Source organism: Aedes albopictus, chromosome 1, assembly GCF_035046485.1.
Source record: "Aedes albopictus strain Foshan chromosome 1, AalbF5, whole genome shotgun sequence".
NCBI classification, from domain to species: domain Eukaryota; kingdom Metazoa; phylum Arthropoda; class Insecta; order Diptera; family Culicidae; genus Aedes; species Aedes albopictus.
This window is the reverse complement of record NC_085136.1, coordinates 92,392,844-92,415,491: the sequence shown is the minus strand read 5'-3', so window position 1 is coordinate 92,415,491 and position 22,648 is coordinate 92,392,844. Positions and strand designations below refer to the sequence as shown.

At 41.2% G+C, this 22,648-nt stretch overlaps 1 protein-coding gene across 16 annotated transcripts in view; it reads left to right on the top strand.

Moving 5' to 3' along the window:
* The window catches only part of LOC109427367 (proton channel OtopLc), a 185,963-nt gene that overhangs the window by 149,892 nt on the left and 13,423 nt on the right, over positions 1 to 22,648 (top strand). For 13 of the 16 annotated variants that reach the window (XM_062845021.1, XM_062845020.1, XM_062845022.1 and 10 more), the window contains 5 exons: positions 9,055 to 9,239; positions 9,310 to 9,530; positions 10,084 to 10,224; positions 22,268 to 22,370; positions 22,434 to 22,594. In XM_062845021.1, the coding sequence (XP_062701005.1) occupies positions 9,055 to 9,239; positions 9,310 to 9,530; positions 10,084 to 10,224; positions 22,268 to 22,370; positions 22,434 to 22,594 (811 nt within the window). The remainder of the gene's footprint in view (positions 1 to 9,054; positions 9,240 to 9,309; positions 9,531 to 10,083; positions 10,225 to 22,267; positions 22,371 to 22,433; positions 22,595 to 22,648) is intronic. The other 3 variants (XM_062845023.1, XM_062845024.1, XM_062845035.1) reach the window with 1 other exon arrangement.

The following is a 22,648-nucleotide window of genomic DNA, read 5'->3' as shown; positions in this document are numbered from 1 at the left end:
TTGCATTTGGCTGTTTCCCGTATTTATCCTAATACTCTGATTGATTTCATTTTAAGTATTGTGTTTTTGAAATTCCTGTTCAATACCAAGGAAATGATTAGTTAAATTGGTTTCGAAACAAATTAAAATATTTCAATTTCAACAAGAGTTGATACTTGCTTGTGAAAAGATTTTTTTTTTCTTGAATTTTTATTCTATGAAGCTGTATATTTTATTTTGAACAGTTTTACCCCGTGTGAGTTTTTTAATAGGTTTAAAAAATATGATTGCGCTATATGATAGTGCACTAAAATATGAGGACGAAAGTATTTGTATTTTATTTTTCCATCACAAAAAATATTGTAATTAATTCAAATTATATATTTTTAAAGGTCCGTGTGCTTAATGGCAGTTTCAATTTGGTGTAGAAAAAAAGCAAAAAAGTTTGTCGGACACATAACGGTTAAAGAAATAAAGTTATGCTATACTGAGTTGAGTAGTAAGAAAATTGAATGATAGTTAAATCGCACAAGTTTTTTTTTATTCTTTACTACCTGTCCCGGGAGCCCCCGTTTCCGAGACCGTAGAGGTCTCACATCAAGCTAATAACCTTCTCCGGCCCCAACGGTATCCACATACAAAATTTCAAACCGATCGGATCAGTAGTTTTCGAATGCATAACGGTCAGACAGACAGACAAACAGACAGAAATTCATTTTATATATATACAGATATAGATTTACTTTTTTGTTACACATATTGAGGTATAAATCTGGTAGCCCCAATTAGTAGTCAGTCCACACTTCATGTAACGAATCGTTTCATTTAGATATCCATGGTCTTGATGGGTAGGGTTTGGATTCAGCCTGAAAATAACTAACATGTGAAATTTCATATACACTGTTCATAAATTCAAAATAAACTTTATTGTGTCTATGATTTTCTTACTGTATGTGTGCCATCAGTAATCTCACGCTTCCATATTCATCCTATCCGAAAGCAAGCGAATACGGCACCGATTGATTCCGTTCTTTTTGTTTTCAGAAGTGAGCACCCCTTCTAAAAAAAACAAAAATGAGAAACAAAACAAACAACGCTTCCAACAATCCTTTGATTTTCGTAGGATGAAAATGGGAGCCACATGCTTAATAAGGGAACCAATACCCTATTTGTTGTGACTTTATGTATTTTTTTAAATAGTGGCATTAGGGGCATAGTGATGCTGAGTAACGTTTCTAATTATAAATTATGGTTTGTGAGTTTGTTTGTTTATTTTTTGAAATTGCTTGACCGCATTATTTAACTCGAGTAGGTAAATAAGTTAACTTGACTGCAGTAAAGGATATATTGAACAAATGTGTATAAATTGGCAGAAGACAAATAACATTTTGGACTCAATGGCGAAACACACGAGTTGGACTTTGACAAATAAATAATGCATTCAAAACCTCTATTTCTCTGAGAATTGCAGTGAAAACAATATGGCGTATATTTTGAACATAAAATTTATTGATTTCCATTTTTTTTACGACCAATATATGTAAAATACTGGATTTGAGTGTACATATTCACGATTAATATAGAGCAAGCAGCTTGTTCAGCTTATTGTTTTAATATATTTGTGCAAGAAATATAAAACATAGAAACGAAACTACTCACGAATAGGATCTGTTAATGTCAAATGTAAATGTTCCTAGCTTCTTGTATTGATATTTTAGCGACTTGTTAAAGTCGGTAAGTAACTAGCGTCACATATTGAACAACGGATTTATGAAAAAACCGCTGAATTGGTTGATAAGTAGAATACTGGTCTCAATGAGAGATGCACTAAATATAGCTGAGTTAGTTGCACTAGGTATCTTTCTCGCAACTTGATCACAGTAACAGAATCATAGAATAACCTCTGAGTTGGTTAGTAAATTACATCTTGAACTCAACCTCTGTGTTGGTTGATAAGCTTAATTCTGGTTTCCATTCCTCATATGACTAATACGCGTAAATACTGGATTCGAGTGCACATATTCGCGACTAATATAGTGCAAGCAGCTGGTTGTTCAGCTTAGTATTTGAATATATTTGTGCAAAGAAATACCAAAAATAGAAACGAAACTATTCATGAATAGGAGCTGTTAATGCCAAATGCAGTTCCTAGCTTCTTGTATTGAATTGTCATCGACTTGTTAAAGTCGGTGAGTAACAACGGATTTATAAATGAAAACCTTTGAGTTGGTTGATTAGTAGAATCCTGGTCTCAATGAAAAGTGCATTGAAAATCTCTGTGTTAGTTGCACTAGGCATCTTGCTCACAACTTGTACGCAATTACAGAATCATAGAATAACCTCTGAGTTGGTTAGTTAGTCACATATTGAACTCAACCTCTGTGTTGGTTGATAAGTACAATTCTGGCTTCTATGAAATGCGAAAACCTCTGAGTTGGTTTACAAGTCGCATCTTGGACTCAATAACGGATTCATAAAATGACCTCTGAGCTGGTTCATTAGTAGAATCCTGGCCTCAATAAAGGATGCATTGAAAACCTCTGAGTTGGTTTACAAGTCGCATCTCGGACTCAATTACGGATTCATAGAAGAACCTCTGAGTTGGTTTATTAATAGAATCCTGGCCTCAATGAAGAATGCATTGGAACCTCTGAGTTGGTTGGTAAGTCGTATCTTGGACTCAATATGCCTACAGGTTGGCGGCTGGCTAATTAAAACAGCGAACTGGTAAACGCCGGATGAACAGGAACGGCGGCAAGAAGGGACAACAGATTGAACAGTGACAAAACCGAGCTTGATCTTCAGGAGCAAACAACAGCCTATATTCAAGTACACAAAGAAGAATAAGACGATCATCGAAGCTACAAACATTCGTACGTTCGGAAGCATAAAATCAAAGCAGAAACTGTCAAAACTTGCTTCAAAAATGCCACAACAAGTGGTTATTGCCATAAGTATATGAATACCTTTTGTATGAACATCATTTACGATTTCATTTTTTATTTATTTTGCGTTCAAAATTGTTTTTTTAGCGTGATTTTTTTTCTTTCAGTGCAGAAACCGATTACCGGAGGTGTCAATTCACCATGGAAAAAGGTTCTAAAAGGTCTGAAAATCAAACAAGCATCATAAATGAAAGATTTCATTGGTCGCTGCTAGAATTCAAAACATAAAGAAATCAAGAAATTAACTTTTTTTTACTTATACTAAAAACCTGTTGTAATAATTTGGGCTAAGAGTAGACAAGAGAGGCAATGTAGAGAATAAGATTGATAGTAATGTTTAAAAAAATAATGTATAGGAAGGTAACTATATTATTTCCAAAGAAATCCATAGAAGATTTTCCGAAAGAATTCCTGGAAGAACTTCTACAGGAGTTCATGAGCAATTTTACTTGTGACACAGTGGGCGGGGGAGCGAAAAATTCGAGCTACCTCGTAGACTACGCAGCAGATGCAAAAGGTTTTCGGAGTTCGAGTATCCCCAAGTCTCCGTCGAGTGTTGATAGCTGCTTATAAATAGTGGCCAGTCTGTAGGATCCCCGAAAATATAGGAAATTCCTTCGTGACCAGTTGTCTTGCAGCGAGTTGATGGGTATACGGCCTGATCGCCCACGTAAGCCGGAACTACACCTTGAGAAAGCAGCTGAGGTTGGATCCTTAGCACGGTCGCAAATGTGTCCATAGAAGAAAGACATGGAGGGAGCGGATTAAGAAGAATCGAAGGATTGACCTCGCTAGTAGTGCTAGGTGCGTTCATGAATTCAAACCACGACCCCGAAGATGGACGTAACGGAGGTGCAGATCCCAGTACTGCTTTTCCGCTTCATTCCGTACACAAATGGCTTCGTGTTCACGCTGGCGACGCGCTGCTCCATTTCACGAAGGCACTGTAACTCGGTCTTTAATTCTGCTACTTGAAGTTGAAGTGCATCGCATTCCCATTCGCGCTGCTCGCTTTGATTGCGCAAATCTACTTCCGAAGTGCGCATCCGTTCCTTCTCCTCGATGTGTTGCTTTTCAAGAGTCCCAATCAGGAATTGCATTATTATTTCATAGTCCGTAGACTTACTCACTCACCCCTGGGAGGGGGTGGGAATTGAACCCATGATCTTCTGATCTATAGTCAAACAGAAGCCTAACCGGAAAAGTTGGCCACCTGTCTGCACCAGTTAGTAGTCAAGATCTGGGAAACCGAACAGCTACCGGAGGAGTGGAAGGAAGGGATAATTTGTCCCATCCACAAGAAAGGCGACAAGTTCTCACACATTAAAACTTTCGAGCGATCACCATTTTGAATGCCGCCTACAAAGTGCTATTTATCCCAGATCATCTTCCGTCGTCTTTCACCTAAAGTAAATGAGTTCGTGGGAAGTTACCAAGCCGGTTTCATCGACGGCCGGTCGACAACGGACCAGGTCTTCACCGTACGGCAAATCCTCCAGAAATGTCGTGAATACCAAGTCCCAACGCACCACCTGTTCATCGACTTCAAGACGGCATACGACAGTATTGTCCACACAGAGCTGTAGAAAATCATGGACAAGAACAGCTTTCCCGGGAAGCTTACCAGTCTGATAAGAGCAACGATGGACAGTGTGCAGAAAAGCGTAAAGATTTCGGGTGAACTATCCAGTTCATTCGAATCTCGACGGGGACTACGACAAGGTGATGGACTTTCCTGTCTACTATTCAACATCTCCCTGGAAGGTGTTATGCTACGAGCCGGGCTCAACAGCCGGGGAACGATTTTCATGAAATCCGGCCAATTTGTCTGCTTTGCGCATGACATAGATATTATTGCTAGAACATTTGGAACGGTGGCAGAACTGTACACTCGCCTGAAACGCGAAGCAACAAAGTTCGTACTGGTGGTGAATGCGGCTAAGACAAAGTACATGCTGGTAGGTGGGACTGAACGAGACAGGACAAGCCTTGGCAGCAATGTTACGATAGACGGGCATACCGTCTACCTCCGTTCGTTTGACCGCATCTAATCTGAACACTTTTCAATTTGACCACCTCTAATCTGCACATCGTTCAAATTAAAAATGGCCCAAACTTCATTCTGATAATGGAACGGGGTGAAACGGAAAGCAGAATCAAAACAAAACATAAGATGAGGCTGCCAGCAGTGGGGTTTTTCGTCGTCCACAGGGTTGCTAGAAGTTCAAACTAAAAATGAACCCCGTTGGTTTGCATGAGGTGTCGTCAAACCAACGGGGGTAGACGGTACTTTGGTAGCGAAAGGAGGCCAAAAATGAAAAGCGAAAGGAAATAAACGGCCAATTGCCCAAGTCATCGACACTACCCAGGTAACCACTAAGCATTTAAACAAGCCGTATTTCAGCATTATATCTTCATTCCACCTGCTTCCTGCTCTATCATAGCAGTTCAACTGCTAAACTGTACTAAATTAGCAACTGAACTGCTACTGAAAATGTGACAGCTGTTGCGTAGCATTTCAAATGCACGATCTTTTGGGGTCTTCTAGCATAAAAATACTACCCAGCACATTCAAAATTGCATGAATTACCTCTTTTGGAAGCGCAAAGTGAAGAAAAGAGAAATGGGAGAGAGATAGACAAGACGGTGAGATAAGAAGTGTGGAATTATACACATATTTTCGTTTTCATTTTCGATAGTCTGAGAGATAAGCATTAATTCAGCCGTATATTGGGCCAAAACCTGCATTTAAGCAGCACTTATGGCGCATATACGACTTATTTCCATTTTTTGACCTGCTGTAAAGGCGCATTTCAACTGCTTACTGGTTACCTGGGTAGTGAAGTCCGTTGTACTTATAGTGTCTAATGTGTGCCTATTGGGTGTGTGGTGGGTTCCAAATACACAGGTAATCTAGAATCTAGATGATTCCATGAACCTGCAATACCTGAAATCCCCCCCCCCCTTTCACACAGAACCCCGAAGTTTTACCACAAATGAAGAGGTGAACCCTAACCCCAAAATGGGTCACCCTACGCCGTGAAGACATCCGGCGAAGGCTTGGGCAGATGAAGATCCGGCCATTCACAAAACCGGCCGAGGACCAACTCGAGGCCCGGTCTCCAGTAGTCGCAGACATCCCGTTTCGAATGGGCGGCAAAGGTTACAATGGACATGGAAGAAGAAGAAGAAGAAGGACGAGGAAGGAGAGGATTGGTGGATGATGGCAGCAGGAGAAAGGGGCCTCAAAGAAGGAAGAAAAAGGTCAGATTAGATTAAGAAAGTGGGTGTAAGTAGAGTGAAGGTAGAGAGCTAGAGAGAAGATAGAAAGTGCACAAGGTAGAAAGAATTAGAGAGTATGAAAAGCTAACTCAAGTGCTTTTCTGAATCCGCGAAATAGTAAGGATAAGCGCGCCGACCCTGGGATTGAGGGTAAATACAGAGTCTCGTTAGCCGCTGGGAAGGGTGGCCTTCTTTAACCCTCTCCTCAGCCAACGGTAGCTGTGGCATAACCGCCATTAGTTATAATATCATATCTAAAATTATTTGACAATTTCGTTCAATTCGGTTCACTGGTTTCTGAGATATGACAGCTCAACAATAAGATGTCTTAAAATAGTGTTTTACGAGAACGGTTCTAGCTTCGCGAAAGGTTAATAGATCGTGCCCAAATTTTTACCAATGATGCACATATAATAGGTTGACAAACATTCAAAATTTGAGATTTTTTGGATCAATCTGTTCCCCGCCATTTTAGCAAACTACAGTAGAATCACTTGGCATAATCTGAAACCACACGATGAAGGCAACTTGCTCCACCAATACACTGAAGTTTTTTTTTGCGACGGTAAGGGTACCGCGTAAAAAAAAACGGCGTAAAAAAACTGCGTTATTTCAAAAAACGTCGTAAAAAAAGTCCAAAAAAAATCAAGTCACGTTAGATGTAATCCTGACTATTTTGCGAGTGTTTTTGAAAAAAACTCGGTTTTTTTACGACGGGTTTTGAAATAACGCGGTTTTTTTAACGACGTTTTTTGAAATAACGCGGTTTTTTACGCGGTACCGCGAAAAAAAAAACCGCGTAAAAAAAAACCGCGTAAAAAAACCGCGTAAAAAAAACTTCAGTGTACCTCCTTAATGAGGTAGCTTCACACTGACATCGTCGTCATGGTGCTGGCTGTCAGCTAGGAGACGGACACGCAAGGGGAATAACAGTAAACTATATTTACACCCCACAGTTTGACACGCAAAAAAATGAAAAAAATAAGAGGCAGAAAATTCTGTCGCCGTTGCGTTCGAGTACTGGGGCGTTGAGTACGTGCATGGAAACTGTTTCGAGGAAGAAGGCTGCAGGAAAAAAATGTTGATATTTATTTCGATCAGTTTGAGTTCGACTGGCCCTGTGATGTTCATATGGAAAAATGTCAAATGTAGAGCCAGAAACGAGTACTTCAGTACTTTTGGTCTCCATCCTAGATTTCAGATCTATCCGTTCACGGTCCTGCTGCTTTCACAAGTTGGTTTCCGGGACACAAACCAGTTTCAGCTTAGCGTCGTACTACAATCGCAGGCTGGTTATTCGATTCACGAGGTGGACTTCCCTCCTACGCCTGGTGTCGGTATCCACAATGAGCTTCTTCTCCTGCAGGTCCTGAATGGTCCAACGTTCCGCTTCAGACTGTCGCTATAACTGTAGTGTATTTTATTTCTGTAACTCCCCGGTTTCGACACTCTACCGCTTGTAGTGAGTACCGAAACGGTTAGTCTTCGGAATTACATCAGTGTTCGCGCTGACTGACTCCGATTCTTCAACCTTCAACAGATTCCCATATCTCATATGGCTAAAAGTTGAATTCATCGCGTTTACACCTTCGGATTCGTCGCCGATAATGATGCTTCCCAAAGTTCGCGGGGTCGACTTCACCTCATATCCCGTTCCTACTCTCGCCGATAGTGGGAGAACTACTGCTGTCGTAAGTTTCATTGGCAATGACGAAGTATGTACCACCTGCGGACGCAGACGTCGATTTACACCGGAACTCTAAGCTTGCTTGGCCCGGCTTACCCAATATTCAGTGCGTTTCTCAATTCTCCGGCTGTTCCACATACTACGGACACTTCTGTCTTCGTCGCCGTCCTGCTGGTTCAGCAACTCGTACTTCCGCGCGATGTACTGTTTTATCGTTCCAGGTTTTCCTGCAGCTTTCGTAGCGCCCGTTCCTTCTCGGCCTTCTTGGGACTCAGATCTTCCAAAAGCATCTTCTCTTCTTCCAGCCGCTGCAATTCGCGTTCCACTCTTACCCTACGTGCACTCGACGTGCTTGACAAACCACTATTGGCTTCTTTAACGGTGTTGAGATAATTTGATATTCTGAATCTGCATGTCAAACTGAGCCGAAATCCAAATTGTCATGAATGTTTGTGCCCGGGAGCCAATTTAAAAATCAATTTGAAGTTTGTATGGGAGCGATTTGTCGAATACCCCTCGTCGCAGTTTGTACTGGGCGGAGCTGTCAAACAGTTGCCCAGCTGTCAAAAGGTGATTTCTAAAAATCTCTTTGAAATTTGTTTTAGGTACCAAAATAAAGTTCTAAAAATCTTAAAAAAATCATAGTGGCTCAGAAAAAGGTGCTCTTTCGTATAAAATTAAGAAATCGATACATTTTTAAAAATTTATAAACCCAATTGCGCACTTGGGGTTGGTTCGAGTACATTTGAAGAATAATATGGAATCTTGACTGGACAAGTCAATTAATTTTCAGTCTGAACGAACATCGTAATGCACAACAATCGAGATCAAATTTGCTCTGGTTTGGATGTCTGTTCTCTGTGGGTACACATACAACACAAATAAAAAAAATCGAATCAGCTACAACTTTGCACTCATAAATAGCATGCAAGTCATCCACGCGTAGAGTCTACATTCAGGCGGATTCGCTTGAGGCGGACTAGATCTTCATCGCACATCGTTCAAACGTGCCAGTTTCGTTCATCATCTGATCAATCTCTAGTCAAGTGGATTCCTTTTACATTACACATTTTATTTTTATGAACTGCAATCAACATGTTCCATTGTGCCAATTGAAATTGATTTTATGTTTCTCTTCCCTCTCTCTCTCCCTTGCAACAGGACGTCCCTCTTCATCGTAACTAGTCTAGTCTATGCCATGCTACTGATAGTGGTCTGCGTCGCGTACGTAATCAGCGACGTGACGACCCACCGACTACCCGTAATCTACTACGAAGGATTCTTCACCTACCTGTACGGGGCGAGTATCCTGTTCCTGTTGTATGTGTTCTGTTTCCTGCTGCAAGGTAAGTCCGTTACTGTTGAATTTAGAAAGCTCTCGTAGAGACGTTAATCGTCGATGATCTCGATTTGCAGAGAGCTCTTGCTGCAACTCGAAACCAAAACCACCGAAAGAAAAGAAACCAAAGAAGGAGAAAAAGCCAAAGAAGGGCGATCCGGAGGCGGGCGGAAAGGATGCCTCCGGTAAGGACGGGGCCAAAGACGCCGGAAAGGACTCCGGCAAGGACAGCGGCAAAGGAAAGGAGGAGAAGTCCGGCAAGGGATCGCAACAGTCGGCGAAACCCAGCCCCTATCAGGTGATTTGTTGCTTTCGGAAGGGCACAATGTGCTCAGGGCCGCAATTAGAAAGACTCGCCTCTGGATGTTTTCAACTGTGATGTTGTAAACTCAGCCTTTTGTTTGTCAGGCTTAGCTTGTCATCATCTTCATGACTAAACATTGATTATAATCAGTTAAATGGAAAACCTCAGTAGTATTGAGTTCAAATATTAAATTTACCGTAAATTCTAAGGGTGTCGTATTGTGGTTTCTCTAAATGCGGCGTTTGTGCTCATTGTGAATCTTTAATATCCCATATAGTATCGATGTTCTCAGTTTTTGTCGTTTCTAATGCACCTTCTGATATATATTCAGGCTATCTTCTTATCGGTTTGGCTATGCTAAATTATGTCTTATTCTTATTTCAAAATTTCGACTTCCGCGAATGACATACCCAACATATCAACATACCACAACACATCACATTCGCAACACAATCGTATAACGCCAAAATAACAAACAAAAAAACCTGTTGTAACACACCATGCCGCGACTCCCCGATTGTCGTCTTCGTCGTCGTCGTCCGAAAAGGAAGTATACCCGAAGAAGAAACGGGATCTGGTGCGGGCCTCACAGCAGCCATCGGCGGCGCCCGGTGGTAGTAGTAACGCTAGTCCTAGTAGTAGAAGTGGCCAGCATCAGAAACATCGAACTGCAGGTCCACCGCACCAGGTACAACACAACAGTTCCATCCGATCTGATAGGATTTTAAGATGCCATGCGTGTGCCATGCTTCCGACTTGTTCGGGAGTTCTCCTCTAACCTCGTGTTTTGTGGTGACAGTGCTGTCCTAATAACATTTTTGGTGTGTGCGTTTGTTACTAACAAATCTTTTCGGGATATGGTTTATGCTAATGATCGGTGTGAAAGCAAATAATCGTTTTACTGGGTACCATTCTACATGTTTTCATAAGCCATTTCCTGCCTGCCGTCTTCCAGTCATGAACAGCGTACCCAAGCACCTCAATCTCGATTGAGTTGAGACTTTCATTTAAAAAATATAAACTTCTTATATATGAGAAGTCAGACCACAATTCGTCTTAAAGTAATTAAGTCAGTTCACCCAAACCTATCTGTACTGCTTCTGTAGCTGCTTGAATTGAATGCATTGTCTCTAGGTTTGTATTTCAATTCATCTGATCGTTTTGATGTGTAGGGCCGGTGGTGTCACTTTACAGGATAAGTTGTTCATCTGTCATAACCAGTCAGCTTATGAATCCATCTTAGGGATGCCAGGAAATATCGTCAATTTGAAGCTATTTGAATTTCTCTGAATACATTAGTTTCTATCCTTCCTCGATGACCGTAAAGACGTGGCCGGTGCCGTTATTAACATAACCCTCGTCGTGCATTGGGGTCATTATGATCCCCAAACGTGCACAAGGTCAGCGAGTTGAGCGCAAGCTAATGCACGAAGAAGGTTAATACAGTTTGGAATTCTATAAGATGCACATTGAGAACAATAAGCTACTCCCAAGCTCCGTTTGTTGGCTCCTTGTGCAATTTATATTGTTCTGGTCAATCAGGGAACAGCAACTACGAATTTTACGGCCATCTATGCTCATTAGAGTGGGTCAACGTTGTATGGAGGAACTTCAAATTTGATCGTATCAACCCGAAACGAAGCTTTTTGAATCTATATTAGCGTCCAAGACATCTGTGCAAAATTTGGGAGTGATTGGTTGCGTCTCCGTATTCCGCATTGCGATTGAAATTGGTATCTATAGAAGTTAGTATGGGAAAACGTACTTTTTTGCATTTTACTTATAAGTTGAATTCTTTTGTGTGATACCATGAGACCGCAAAGTGATCCGACGCTGCTCAGATCTCTCCTGGTAATCCCTACGAGAATTATTCCAAGATTTTTTTCCGAACCTTTGTAATTTGATAAGGCCCCTTGGTGGATGATCACAAGTTTGATTCCCAGTCCCGGCTTTTTTTTAACTGTTTGTCAGTTGCTCTTACTCGAAAAGTTCAAGTATTTTTTCATGAATTTCTCATTGAAAACTCCTTGAACGATTCTTCATAATTTCATATTAGGATTTTTCTTGGAATTCCTAAAAGGAAACTTTCAGAAATGCCTTCAATAAATGTTCAGTCGATTTCTTCGGCAATTCATTCAAACATTTGTTTTAAACAGTTTCTTTGAGGATTTCTCCATGATTTTCATTAAAAAAATTCCAGAAGTAATGTTGAAACTTGTAAAAACTCCCAGATGTTTCCTATAATAAATTGAGTTGTTTAGTGTATAAAACATTGCTTTTTTCTATAACTTAATCGAAAGAGCTCATTTTTCTGAGTATAACGTAATTTTTGAGTACCAATATCTTTGTTTTGATGGTTAAATAAACAAAACAGTTTTAATTTTTCGCGGTACCGGCCGGAAACTATGAGCAACCTTAGGGAAGATCGGGTAACCAACCCCGGTGGGAACTTTGGTCGTAGGCTGACAGGGAAGGGGGGGTTTGCTTCGGTAAACCTGAGCGTCCCCAGCCAACAAATTGATTCACATAACTCTGTTACAACTTTGCTGAGTGAACTCTTATCGGTCCAAAACACATTGTATAAGATGCACCAAATATGCTCTATTCGCACAAATTTGGAGGCCATATACGTACATTTTGAGAAAACCACTTTGAGTAATACAACTTCAGACGAATTCATTTGGCGTGTTATATAATTGGTTTTTATAACTTTGCTGGGCAATATATATGATTTCATTTGCACATGTGCAAATAAAAAAAGGAAGATTTCAAGCCTAGATATTCCGACCTGCATCTCATTAATCAGATACTCTACCACTGTGTCAATAACTGACTGTTGTAGAACGTGAAATATAAGCAAATATAAATAATTCAAAGTGTGGTCTGGAGGGCCACAAATACCAGCATTGAGTGATAAAATTGTGCACTCAAATCCATTACACTGTTGCAACTCAGATATGTGGAGATTTATTCATTCGAAAAGGATTGTTTAAAATGCCCACATTTAATCTATCCGTATAGATTTTGGAGGCCATATACGTACAAATTGACAATATCATTTTGACATACACAATTCAAGACGAATTCATCCGGCGCATTATATAATTTCACATATAACTTAGTTTGACCCTTTATATGATTTCTTTTTCACAAACAATTAAATAACAACAAGCCGTGTCAGTCTCTTGATCAACAATGTGGATTTTAGCGAAAATGTTGGTGAAAATGAAAGCAAAGTGTGAAATGTTTTGGTGGTTTAGTGAAATTCATTTATTATGCTGGGATGAGGCTGTACAGCGGCAGCTAAATGCATGAACCGTGCGAGGAACGATAGAAACTTCTGCCTAGAACAACGCAACTGTTCATTCGCTATACGGCTGGACTGGCACTTGCTCAGAGATGCCTTTGGAGCTACTAGTAGGAGATTTAGGTAGGTTAATGTAAACGCATCTGTATCTTTACTTATTTGAAGTAAAAGATGCGCCTATTGAAATATTCCATAAAACATATAATTTTCATCAACCACTGGCTCTCCAACTAGATGTTCTCACCGTATAATTTTATTTTTACAAATATGGCCTCATATGTAATCTCACATTTATGATTACAATAGAATCGCAACAAGTGCATCTGAAGTTGTTGAAGAATGCCAACTTGAAGTTGTATATTTGTAAACGCAAAGTTGAAATTACTAATGTTGCCAAATGAAATCGGATGAAATTGTGGGCTTGGTATACAATTTAACCTAATCTGTTATTGCACCTTATATAATTCTAACTAAATGTGTCCATTAATATAACTTTGGACTAACATCCTTATATGACTTCTGGTTTGCTGGGTCTGTTCTCCAGGAGGAGCGGCTCACAACAGCGTCTGATCCCCATGTTAGGGGCGGCTGATCTACGTCCGAGTGCCAGGGAAGGACTCTAAGCTCAACTGTGCACTATGGTCCTCCGGAAAGTAGGGGGTTGGTGTCAGGCCCTACGAGCCAGCCGTAAAAAACCATTGTAACGGAAAATCAGCAACATAGTAATACGAACCGAGACCAACGGCAACGACCCCAGCGAACAAAAAGGACTTGCGATTGGAAACTCGGTACGTGGAACTGCCGATCTCTCAACTTCATTGGGAGCACCCGCATACTCGCCGATCTACTGAAGGACCGCGGGTTCGGCATCGTAGCGCTGCAGGAGGTGTGTTGGACAGGATCTATGGTGCGAACGTTTAGAGGTAATCATACAATCTACCAGAGCTGCGGCAACACACGCGAGCTGGGAACAGCTTTCATCGTGATGGGTGATATGCAGAGGCGCGTGATCGGTTGGTGGCCGATCGACGAAAGAATGTGCAGGTTGAGGAACAAAGGCCGATTCTTCAACTTCAGCATAATAAACGTGCACAGCCCACACTCCGGAAGTACTGATGATGACAAGGACGCATTTTACGCGCAGCTCGAACGCAGTACGATCGCTGCCCAAGCCACGACGTCAAGATCATCATAAGAGATTTGAACGCTCAGGTAGGCCAGGAGGAGGAATTCAGACCGACGATTGGTAAGTTTAGCGCCCACCAGCAAACGAACGAAAACGGCCTACGACTCATTGATTTCGCCGCCTCCAAAAATATGGCCATACGTAGCACCTTTTCCAACACAGCCTCCCTTATCGTTACACCTGGAGATCACCACAGCAGACGGAATCTCAAATCGACCACGTTCTGATTGACGGACGGCACTTCTCCTATCACGTCAGGACCTATCGTGGCGCCAACATCGACTCCGACCACTATCTGGTGATGGTCAAACTGCGCCCAAAACTCTCCGTCATCAACAATGTACGATACCGGCGACCACCACGGTACAACCTAGAGCGACTGAAGCAACCGGATGTCGCGTCAGTATTCGCGCAGAATCTCGAGGCCGCGTTGCCAGACGAGGGCGAGCTGGATGAGGCCCCTCTAGAGGACTGCTGGAGTACAGTGAAAGCAGACATCAACGACGCAGCCGAGAGCACCATCGGGTACGTGGAACGGAATCAACGGAACGAATGGTTCGACGAAGAGTGCAGAACGGTTCTGGAGGAGAAGGATGCAGCGCGGGCGGTAATGCTGCAGCATGGAACCCGACAGAATGTGAAGCGATACAGACAGAAGCGGAAGCAGCAGACCCGCCTCTTTCGGGAGAAAAAGCGCCGCCTGGAAGAAACGGAGTGCGAGGAAATGCTGTGCCGTTCACAAGAAACACGTAAGTTCTACCAGAAGCTCAACGCATCCCACAAAGGCTACGTGCCGCAAGCCGAAATCTGCAGGGATAAGGACGGGAGCCTCCTGACGGACAAACCTGAGGTGATCGAAAGGTGGAAGCAGCACTTCGACGAGCACCTGAATGGCGAAGAGAATGTAGGCACGGAGGACCAAGGCAGTGGAGGAAATGACTATGTTGATGCAGCAGAGGACGGGAACGAACCAACTCTCACGCTGAGGGGAGTTAAGGATGCCATCCACTAGCTCAAAAACAACAAAGCGGCTGGTAAGGACGGTATCGCAGCAGAACTCATCAAGATGGGCCCGGAAAAGTTGTCCACGTGTCTGCACCAGTTAGTAGTCAAGATCTGGGAAACCGAACAACTACCGGAGGAGTGGAAGGAAGGGGTAATCTGTCCCATTCACAAGAAAGGCGACCATTTGGAATGTGAGAACTTCAGGGTGATCACTATTCTGAATGCTGCCCACAAAGTGCTATCCTAGATCATCTTCCGTCGTCTTTCACCTAAAGTAAATGAGTTCGTGGGAAGTTACCAAGCCGGTTTCATCGACGGCCGGTCGACAACGGACCAGATCTTCACCGTACGGCAAATCCTCCAGAAATGCCGTGAATACCAGGTCCCAACGCATCACCTGTTCATCGACTTCAAAACGGCATACGACAGTATCGACCGCACTGAGCTATGGAAAATCATGGACGAGAACAGCTTTCCCGGGAAGCTTACCAGACTGATAAGAGCAACGATGGACGGTGCGCAGAACAGCGTAAGGATTTCGGGTGTACTATCCAGTTCATTCGAATCTCGACGGGGACTACGACAAGGTGATGGACTTTCCTGCCTACTATTCAACATCGCCCTGGAAGGTGTTATGCGACAAGCCGGGCTCAACAGCCGGGGTACGATCTTCACAAAATCCGGCCAATTTGTCTGTTTTGCGGATAGCATGGATATTATTGCTAGTACATTTGGAACGGTGGCAGAACTGTACACCCGCCTGAAACGCGAAGCAGCAAAGGTCGGACTGGTGGTGAATGTGGCTTAGACAAAGTACATGCTAGTAGGTGGGACTGAGCGAGACAGGACAAGCCTTGGCGGCAATGTTACGATAGACGGGGATACTTTCGAGGTGGTAGAAGAATTCGTCTACCTCGGTTCCTTGCTAACGGCTGACAATAACGTGAGCCGTGAAATACGAAGGCGCATCATCAGTGGAAGTCGTGCCTACTATGGGCTCCCGAAGAAACTGCGGTCAAAAAAGATTCACCCCCAAATGTACCATGTACAAGACGTTAATAAGACCGATGGTTCTCTATGGACACAAGACATGGACAATGCTCGAGGAGGACTTGCAAGCACTCAGAGTTTTCGAGCGACGGGTGCTGAGGACGATCTTTGGCGGCGTGCAGGAGAACGGTGTGTGGCGGAGAAGGATGAACCACGAGCTCGCTGCACTGTACGGCGAACCCAGCATCCAGAAAGTGGCCAAAGCCAGAAGGATACAATGGGCAGGGCATGTTGCAAGAATGCTGGACAACAACCCTGCAAAGGTGGTGTTTGCTAACCATCCAATTGGTACAAGACGGCGTGGAGCGCAGAGAGCACGATGGGCGGACCAGGTGGAGCGTGATCTGACGAGTGTTGGGCGTGACCGACGTTGGAGAGCTGCAGCTGCAAATCGAGTATTATGGCGGCAAATTGTTGATTCAGTATTATCATGAATTTGATGTTAACTAAACGAATGGAATGAAATGTCCTAAGTACAAAAATGGTGACCATAATATCCAAGATGACGGTCTAAAATCCTGCAATATGCAGAATATCCATGATTGCGACTGACAGTTTAATATGGCGTTTCTTAATTCAAGATGGTGGCTGTTTAATGGAGTTTTAGACTTTATAATGATGACCCAGCAACTAGCATTCGTATAAAATGTAACATGAGATGTGAAAGTGAAGGTTATATGCGTACATTTTTCATGCTCCAAAATGGAGGCATGCATGCGTAAGGCCTCCACTTTACCATCTTATGGAACATCATATACGATGACTAGTTGTCTGGGGAAATATGGGTATATTTGATGTGTAGAAAATGTCCAGAGCTCAAAAATGGCAACCGGAATATCCAAAATGGTGGATGTTTAAAGTAGTTTCAGACTCTAGAAATTTTTGAATATGGGTTTATCTGGTATGGGGAGGAAGTCTGGAATCCAAAACAACCAGAATATCCAAGATAAGGGACTTAAGGCGAAACTGGAAGCATTTTCTCATATTTCCGGTTTTTGATTTTTTATTAAATAACGAAGCAATATTTTCAAAATCGGTTTTCGTACACATGTAGAGTATGGATCAAGGTATCTGCTGATTTTTTTTTTGAGGTGGAAAATGTTTTCCATTTTTGCAAAAACCATTTTTTTGTGAAATTTTGTTCAAAAATGGTTTCTGCAAAAACGAAAAACATTTTCCACTACAAAAAAAATTCAGAGGATACCTTGATCCATACTCTTAATGTGCACGAAAACCGATTTTAAAAATATTGGTTCGTTATCTAATAAAAAATCATAAACTTAAAAGTGAGGAAATGCTTCCAGTTTCGCCTTAAATCAAAAATACCCGCTGAAAATCCAAGATTTAGGCTTTTTTAAAGGCTGTTAAAGCAGTTAAAGGCTCAAACATCAAAAGTCAGATAAACGATGTAATTTCTGGTGTCATGAAATGGATTTTGTTAAACGTATAAAAGTGCGATAATCATCCACTTGTTACTTGAGTTTTGTCGAAATGGGTTTTTGAAATCACGAGAAAGGCGCCATCACAGCTTGGTGAATTTTTTAGGGTTTTTTTCTTGCTATCATTGCAGACTTTGATTAAACATATGTTTTTCTTCTTTCTGGAGCGCTTCCTAATTTTTTATGGAGCGTTTGAAATTTGCTATGTTTGCAATAAACTTTTGTTTTTCCAAAATAATATTATATTCTTTATTACACCTCAAAACCTAACCTCAAAAATGTTTGACAGTTCTCAGGTGTCATGGCAGATGTAACATGAGCAAAAAGTAGACGGCAACAAGGTCTGTAAGTAAAGTGCAAGACAGTTTTTTTCTTTATCTGGCTTAAGTGTAATCTGTCAAGTGACCTACTTTATCGAACTGGTTGCCTTTCTGCTGCTTTCACTTTTCTACCCTATGGTAGAAGCAGGATACTTTATACAAGGATGATGATGGATGGGTGTTGTTCCTTTTCAGTCCGATTGGGGCCCATTGGGAGTAGCAATTCGCTCATGTCCAGGTATCCAAGTCCGTTTGACCCATGGTTCTGAGGAGAGGATCAGTGTCAGCCGCTTTCGGGGGAAGAGCAACTGGTCATGGTAGACTATACGGTGCAATGTATCAACTTCCAAACTGCAAATATAAATAAACAAAATAAATAAAAACCACATGTATCACCTTTTTTTTATGAGATAACGGTAGTATTGGTTCTTTGTGGCATTACGAGTATCTGTATAATACAGATAAATCTGTGTATATGGCATCCCTGCTTGACAGCAATGTGCCATTGCCCAGGGATTGGGAATTTCTTCTAAAGTTTGTTTAAACATTAAATTCCACCCAAATATATCCAACGTTTCTTCATGTAGTTTACCGGAATAGCTTTTCAAAAGTCTTTCTAAGGACTTGTACGAGATTCCTGCAGAAGTGCTTTCAGGGATTTCTTTCAGTGAGTTTTTTTTATGTTTCTCTTGGTGTTTCCTCGTATTTCATCCGTAGTTCCTCCTGGGATTTCTCTGACATGTTTTCAAAGCTCCTCCTAGAATTTCCTTAATTTTTCCTTCCGAGATTCCTCCCACAACTATTTTCTGAGACTCGTCAGTTTTTTTCAGGATTTCTTCCGAAGTTCCTCTCAAGATGTCTCCCATACGTTTTTGTGGCGATTCTCGGAAGGTTTCATCCTGGATTCCTTCCGGGAATCCTTCTGATATTTTTTCCGGAATTTCCTTGCAAGGAATTTTGTATGTTATCCCATAAGATATTCCGAGAAGAAAATCTGGAGAAATCCATGCAAGAACTACGGAAGCAATTATTGGAAAAAATAAATCTCATAAGAGTACCCAGACAAGTTTTGCGATAGGGATTCCGGAAAGCATTCAGGGTTAAATCTGTAAAAACTATCTCAGGATGATCACTGCAAGAAACAGTTATGAGGAAAAGCCTGGAAAGAGCTCTGAAAGAACTCCATGAAAAATATCAGCAATAGCCTCTGTATCTATTCGAAAAGGCATTCCGGAACAAACCTTAGAAGAAATACGGATAGAAAGGGTAATTTCTGGACAACCCTGAGGAACATCTTGGAATCAATACCGAAAAGAATCTTCTGATACTCGGGTGACACTTCGAGAGATACCTTTGGAGAAATAAAAAAAAATCCCGATAGATCCTTTAGGAAATACCTCGGCTGAAACTCCTGTAGAAATCCAGAAAAAAATCGATTTTTTTTTTAATAATCTACAGATCCTTTGGGGAAGCCCCAAGAGGACAACCGAGAGGAATTGAAGAAAATCTTCAAGGAAAATCCCAAGAGAATCTTTAGGAGATATTCCATGACAACATCTGAAATATATCTTGAGAGAAGCTCTTATGGAAAACTCGGGATAAATGCTGGAAAAAGTCCACCGAAAAATTCTTTGGGCAAAGCACAGGAGGACTCACGAGTCACGAGATAAATCCCATTAGGGACTCTAGGAACAATACTGCACTCTTAAAAAATTAGGAATTTACACGTGACGTAAACCATCAACGTACGTAAACATTCTATGACTGAATGGCAAACTTGACTCAATTTTACATCCATCATGTAAACTTGAGTCGGTTGCACAAAATGTCAATAAACCTATCTGACCAGGTACGTAGAAACAGTTTCACATTTATTATCAATATTCCAACTCGGTGATACAGCCGAGAGGTAAAGTGGTTGCCTCTCAATCAGAAGACCGGTGCTCGAATCCAGGTCAGCATTTTACAATGTATTTTACTTTCACGTTTTACCTGTCGATTCGGTTCTAGTGATTGCTAGCTCGACTAAATACGTGCTAAAAGACGTAAATTTGAGTGAAACGGGCCGCTCCTTTTATGTGCATCCAAGAGAACTTAAATTTACATGATTTTTTCTAAGAGTGTGTTAAATTCTCTAGCAGTAATTCTGAAAAGAACCTTATCCCTGCGAAAAACTCCAGGAGAAATCTAATAAAACTCAGGAAGTCTGAAAAAATTCGATAAAAAAAATTCGAATCTTTGAAAAATTTCGTTGGGAATCCGGAAGAATCTCCAGGAATTCAGAAAAGAATACATGCCAAGAAAAAATAACGTGAAAAAATTAACAATCCTAGTAGCCAAGAGGTATTTCTAAAGAAGTTCCAGAAAGAAACCCTGACGGAATTTCTGAAAAAAAACCTTATAGAGATATTTCTAGATGGATTTTAACTTCCAGATTCATCCACGTCTATATTGATGTTTTCATCAGAATTTCAACAGAGTTGTCAGATCCCAAGAAATATCTGCTGAATCTATGAGCCCCTTTTTTCCCTCTAATACGTTTATTCATAATTTTCCTAATTTTCAAATTTCCCTCGGTATTCAGATTAATTCCTGAGTTGTTATAATCTATATATCTATATATATATATAAAAATGCAGTGGCATACGTGGGACCGCGCATAACTTGCGAACGGAAGGTCCGATTTTGGTCGTCTTAGTTTTGTTCTGTTAGTTTTCATCCAAGGAAGGTTTTTGAGGCATAAAACATGGAAAAATTGATAGTTTATGAAAATCGATCTTCCATACCGGGGACCGGGGATTTGGTCTTGACTAGAAACTCAAAACGTCAAAAAAAACGCAGTAGGCAAGACAAAGTTTGCCGGGTACAGCTAGTTATTAATATTTATTAAAGACACTTGACCACTTATGTGGCATTCGTGTCCGAATTCCTGAGTATTCCAGGGTTTTCCCTGCTAAATAAATCCCCTGAAGGTTGCCAGTTTTCCTGTTTTTTTTTTCATGTAGTAGACACCTTGAGTTTAAATCTTGAAGACTTATCTACGACAGCCTCATAGATTTTCATTTTATTATTTTCTGGATATGGGAGCCATGCCATACTAGAAGTCGATAATACCAGCCACGTGAACTTTATGAGGAAAGACTTTCTTTAAATTCTACTTAAGGGTACAGAAAATGCCTATTAACTAACGTAACGTGTCTTCTGAACTTTCAAGTTTTTAAGTACGTTCCGACATACCATCAAATCTGGTACATCCCAGTATAGGGCAACATTGATATGTGAACGGTTAGTGGTCTTATTGTTTGGTCCTCCACTGTACATGGTAGAGCTATACCACTAATCCCACCATTACTGTAAGCTAAGCATGGCGTTTAATGTTATATAAAAAATAAAAACATAGTGGGAATATCGTAATTCTGATCACATTTTCTTTTGTTCCCCGGAGTTCTAAAATCATCAGTTTTACAAGAATCTTGTATTTCGTGTATTTTATGTCCTATTTTTTTTGCGAAATTTAGGGCTGCTAGGAGACCACTTTGTATTTAGATGCGGACCTAAACTATGGAAATAATGATATTTAAGCCACAACAATAGTTTCGCTAATGGCAATTTTTTTACATTTCTAACTTTTGCATAAACAGGAACGTCCCTCCCATTTTGCAAAATAAAATGGATAATGTCAGATTCCATGCACACTCAGACCTACTACCTACCATCCATGACAGATTTTTTCATTGTCATTATCACTATTGAATATGCTTTTCGTATAGACAAGTTATTCTACCACATATGTACAATCATAAAAGCTTTCTCAACCCCCGCTGAATCGGCTGTTCATTGTCATAGTGATTTGTGCGTCTGCAAAGTTTCAGTTCGCTATCAGTTTCCTCCCTTGTCACGTTGTTGAAACCGTTGAAACTTTTCATGTGATTATGTATCGTTCGAATAACTCGTCTCTCACCATGTTAAAGCGTAATGTAATAAGTGTTGAAGTTTGTTCATGTTCAATTCAATCCATACCAGACCAGAATGTTTTAGATCCGGGTTCCACCAAAGCGTTTACAATCGACACCCTCTGTGAAACAACCGTGAAACTAATTCAATAACACTCTAATCATCTCATTATTTGGTGTTCTTTTCCACTTTGATTTGCGTTGAATGTACTGATCGGTTCCAGTCTTGGTTTTCTGTTTTTTTTTCTCTCTCTCTTCTATCTATCAGACTCCGATCCGATCGAATCCAATTTGGCTTGACGAATTCTGATCTTTGTCTTTTGTTTGGTTACGGATCTTTTCTTTTGGCGTTTCAATTTGTCTTTTTATCAGTTTTAATCTAAATTGTGTGTCGTGGTTCGATAGAAGAACACGATTAATTTACTTCCGATTCGTTTCACGTCCATTTGCAAATTCATTCTGCAAATTTAGGAGCCAACACCGGATCCGGAAGTTGCCCTTTCACCCCGATGCAAACGGAAGACCACTCAAGACCCGGCCCATGGAAGCTTCTTCCTTCGTGTTGGTGCCATCGGTAAGAAGCTCTGAGTTGAACACTTAATCAAAAAGGTTAACGAGTTTCCACAATTTTGAACAGCATTCGGATTGGGCACCATGATCTACACCGGACTTGAGTTTGGGTCGTTCTTCGAGATACCGTTCACCTCACCGTGTCATCAGATACTTCGTGGAGTCAACCCCCTGCTGCAGATGATCTTCACCTTCATGCAGATGTACTTCATTTTTATGAATGCTCGGGTAAGTTCTACTCACTGAAACTAAGACGCTCATTATTCAACGATTATCCCCCTA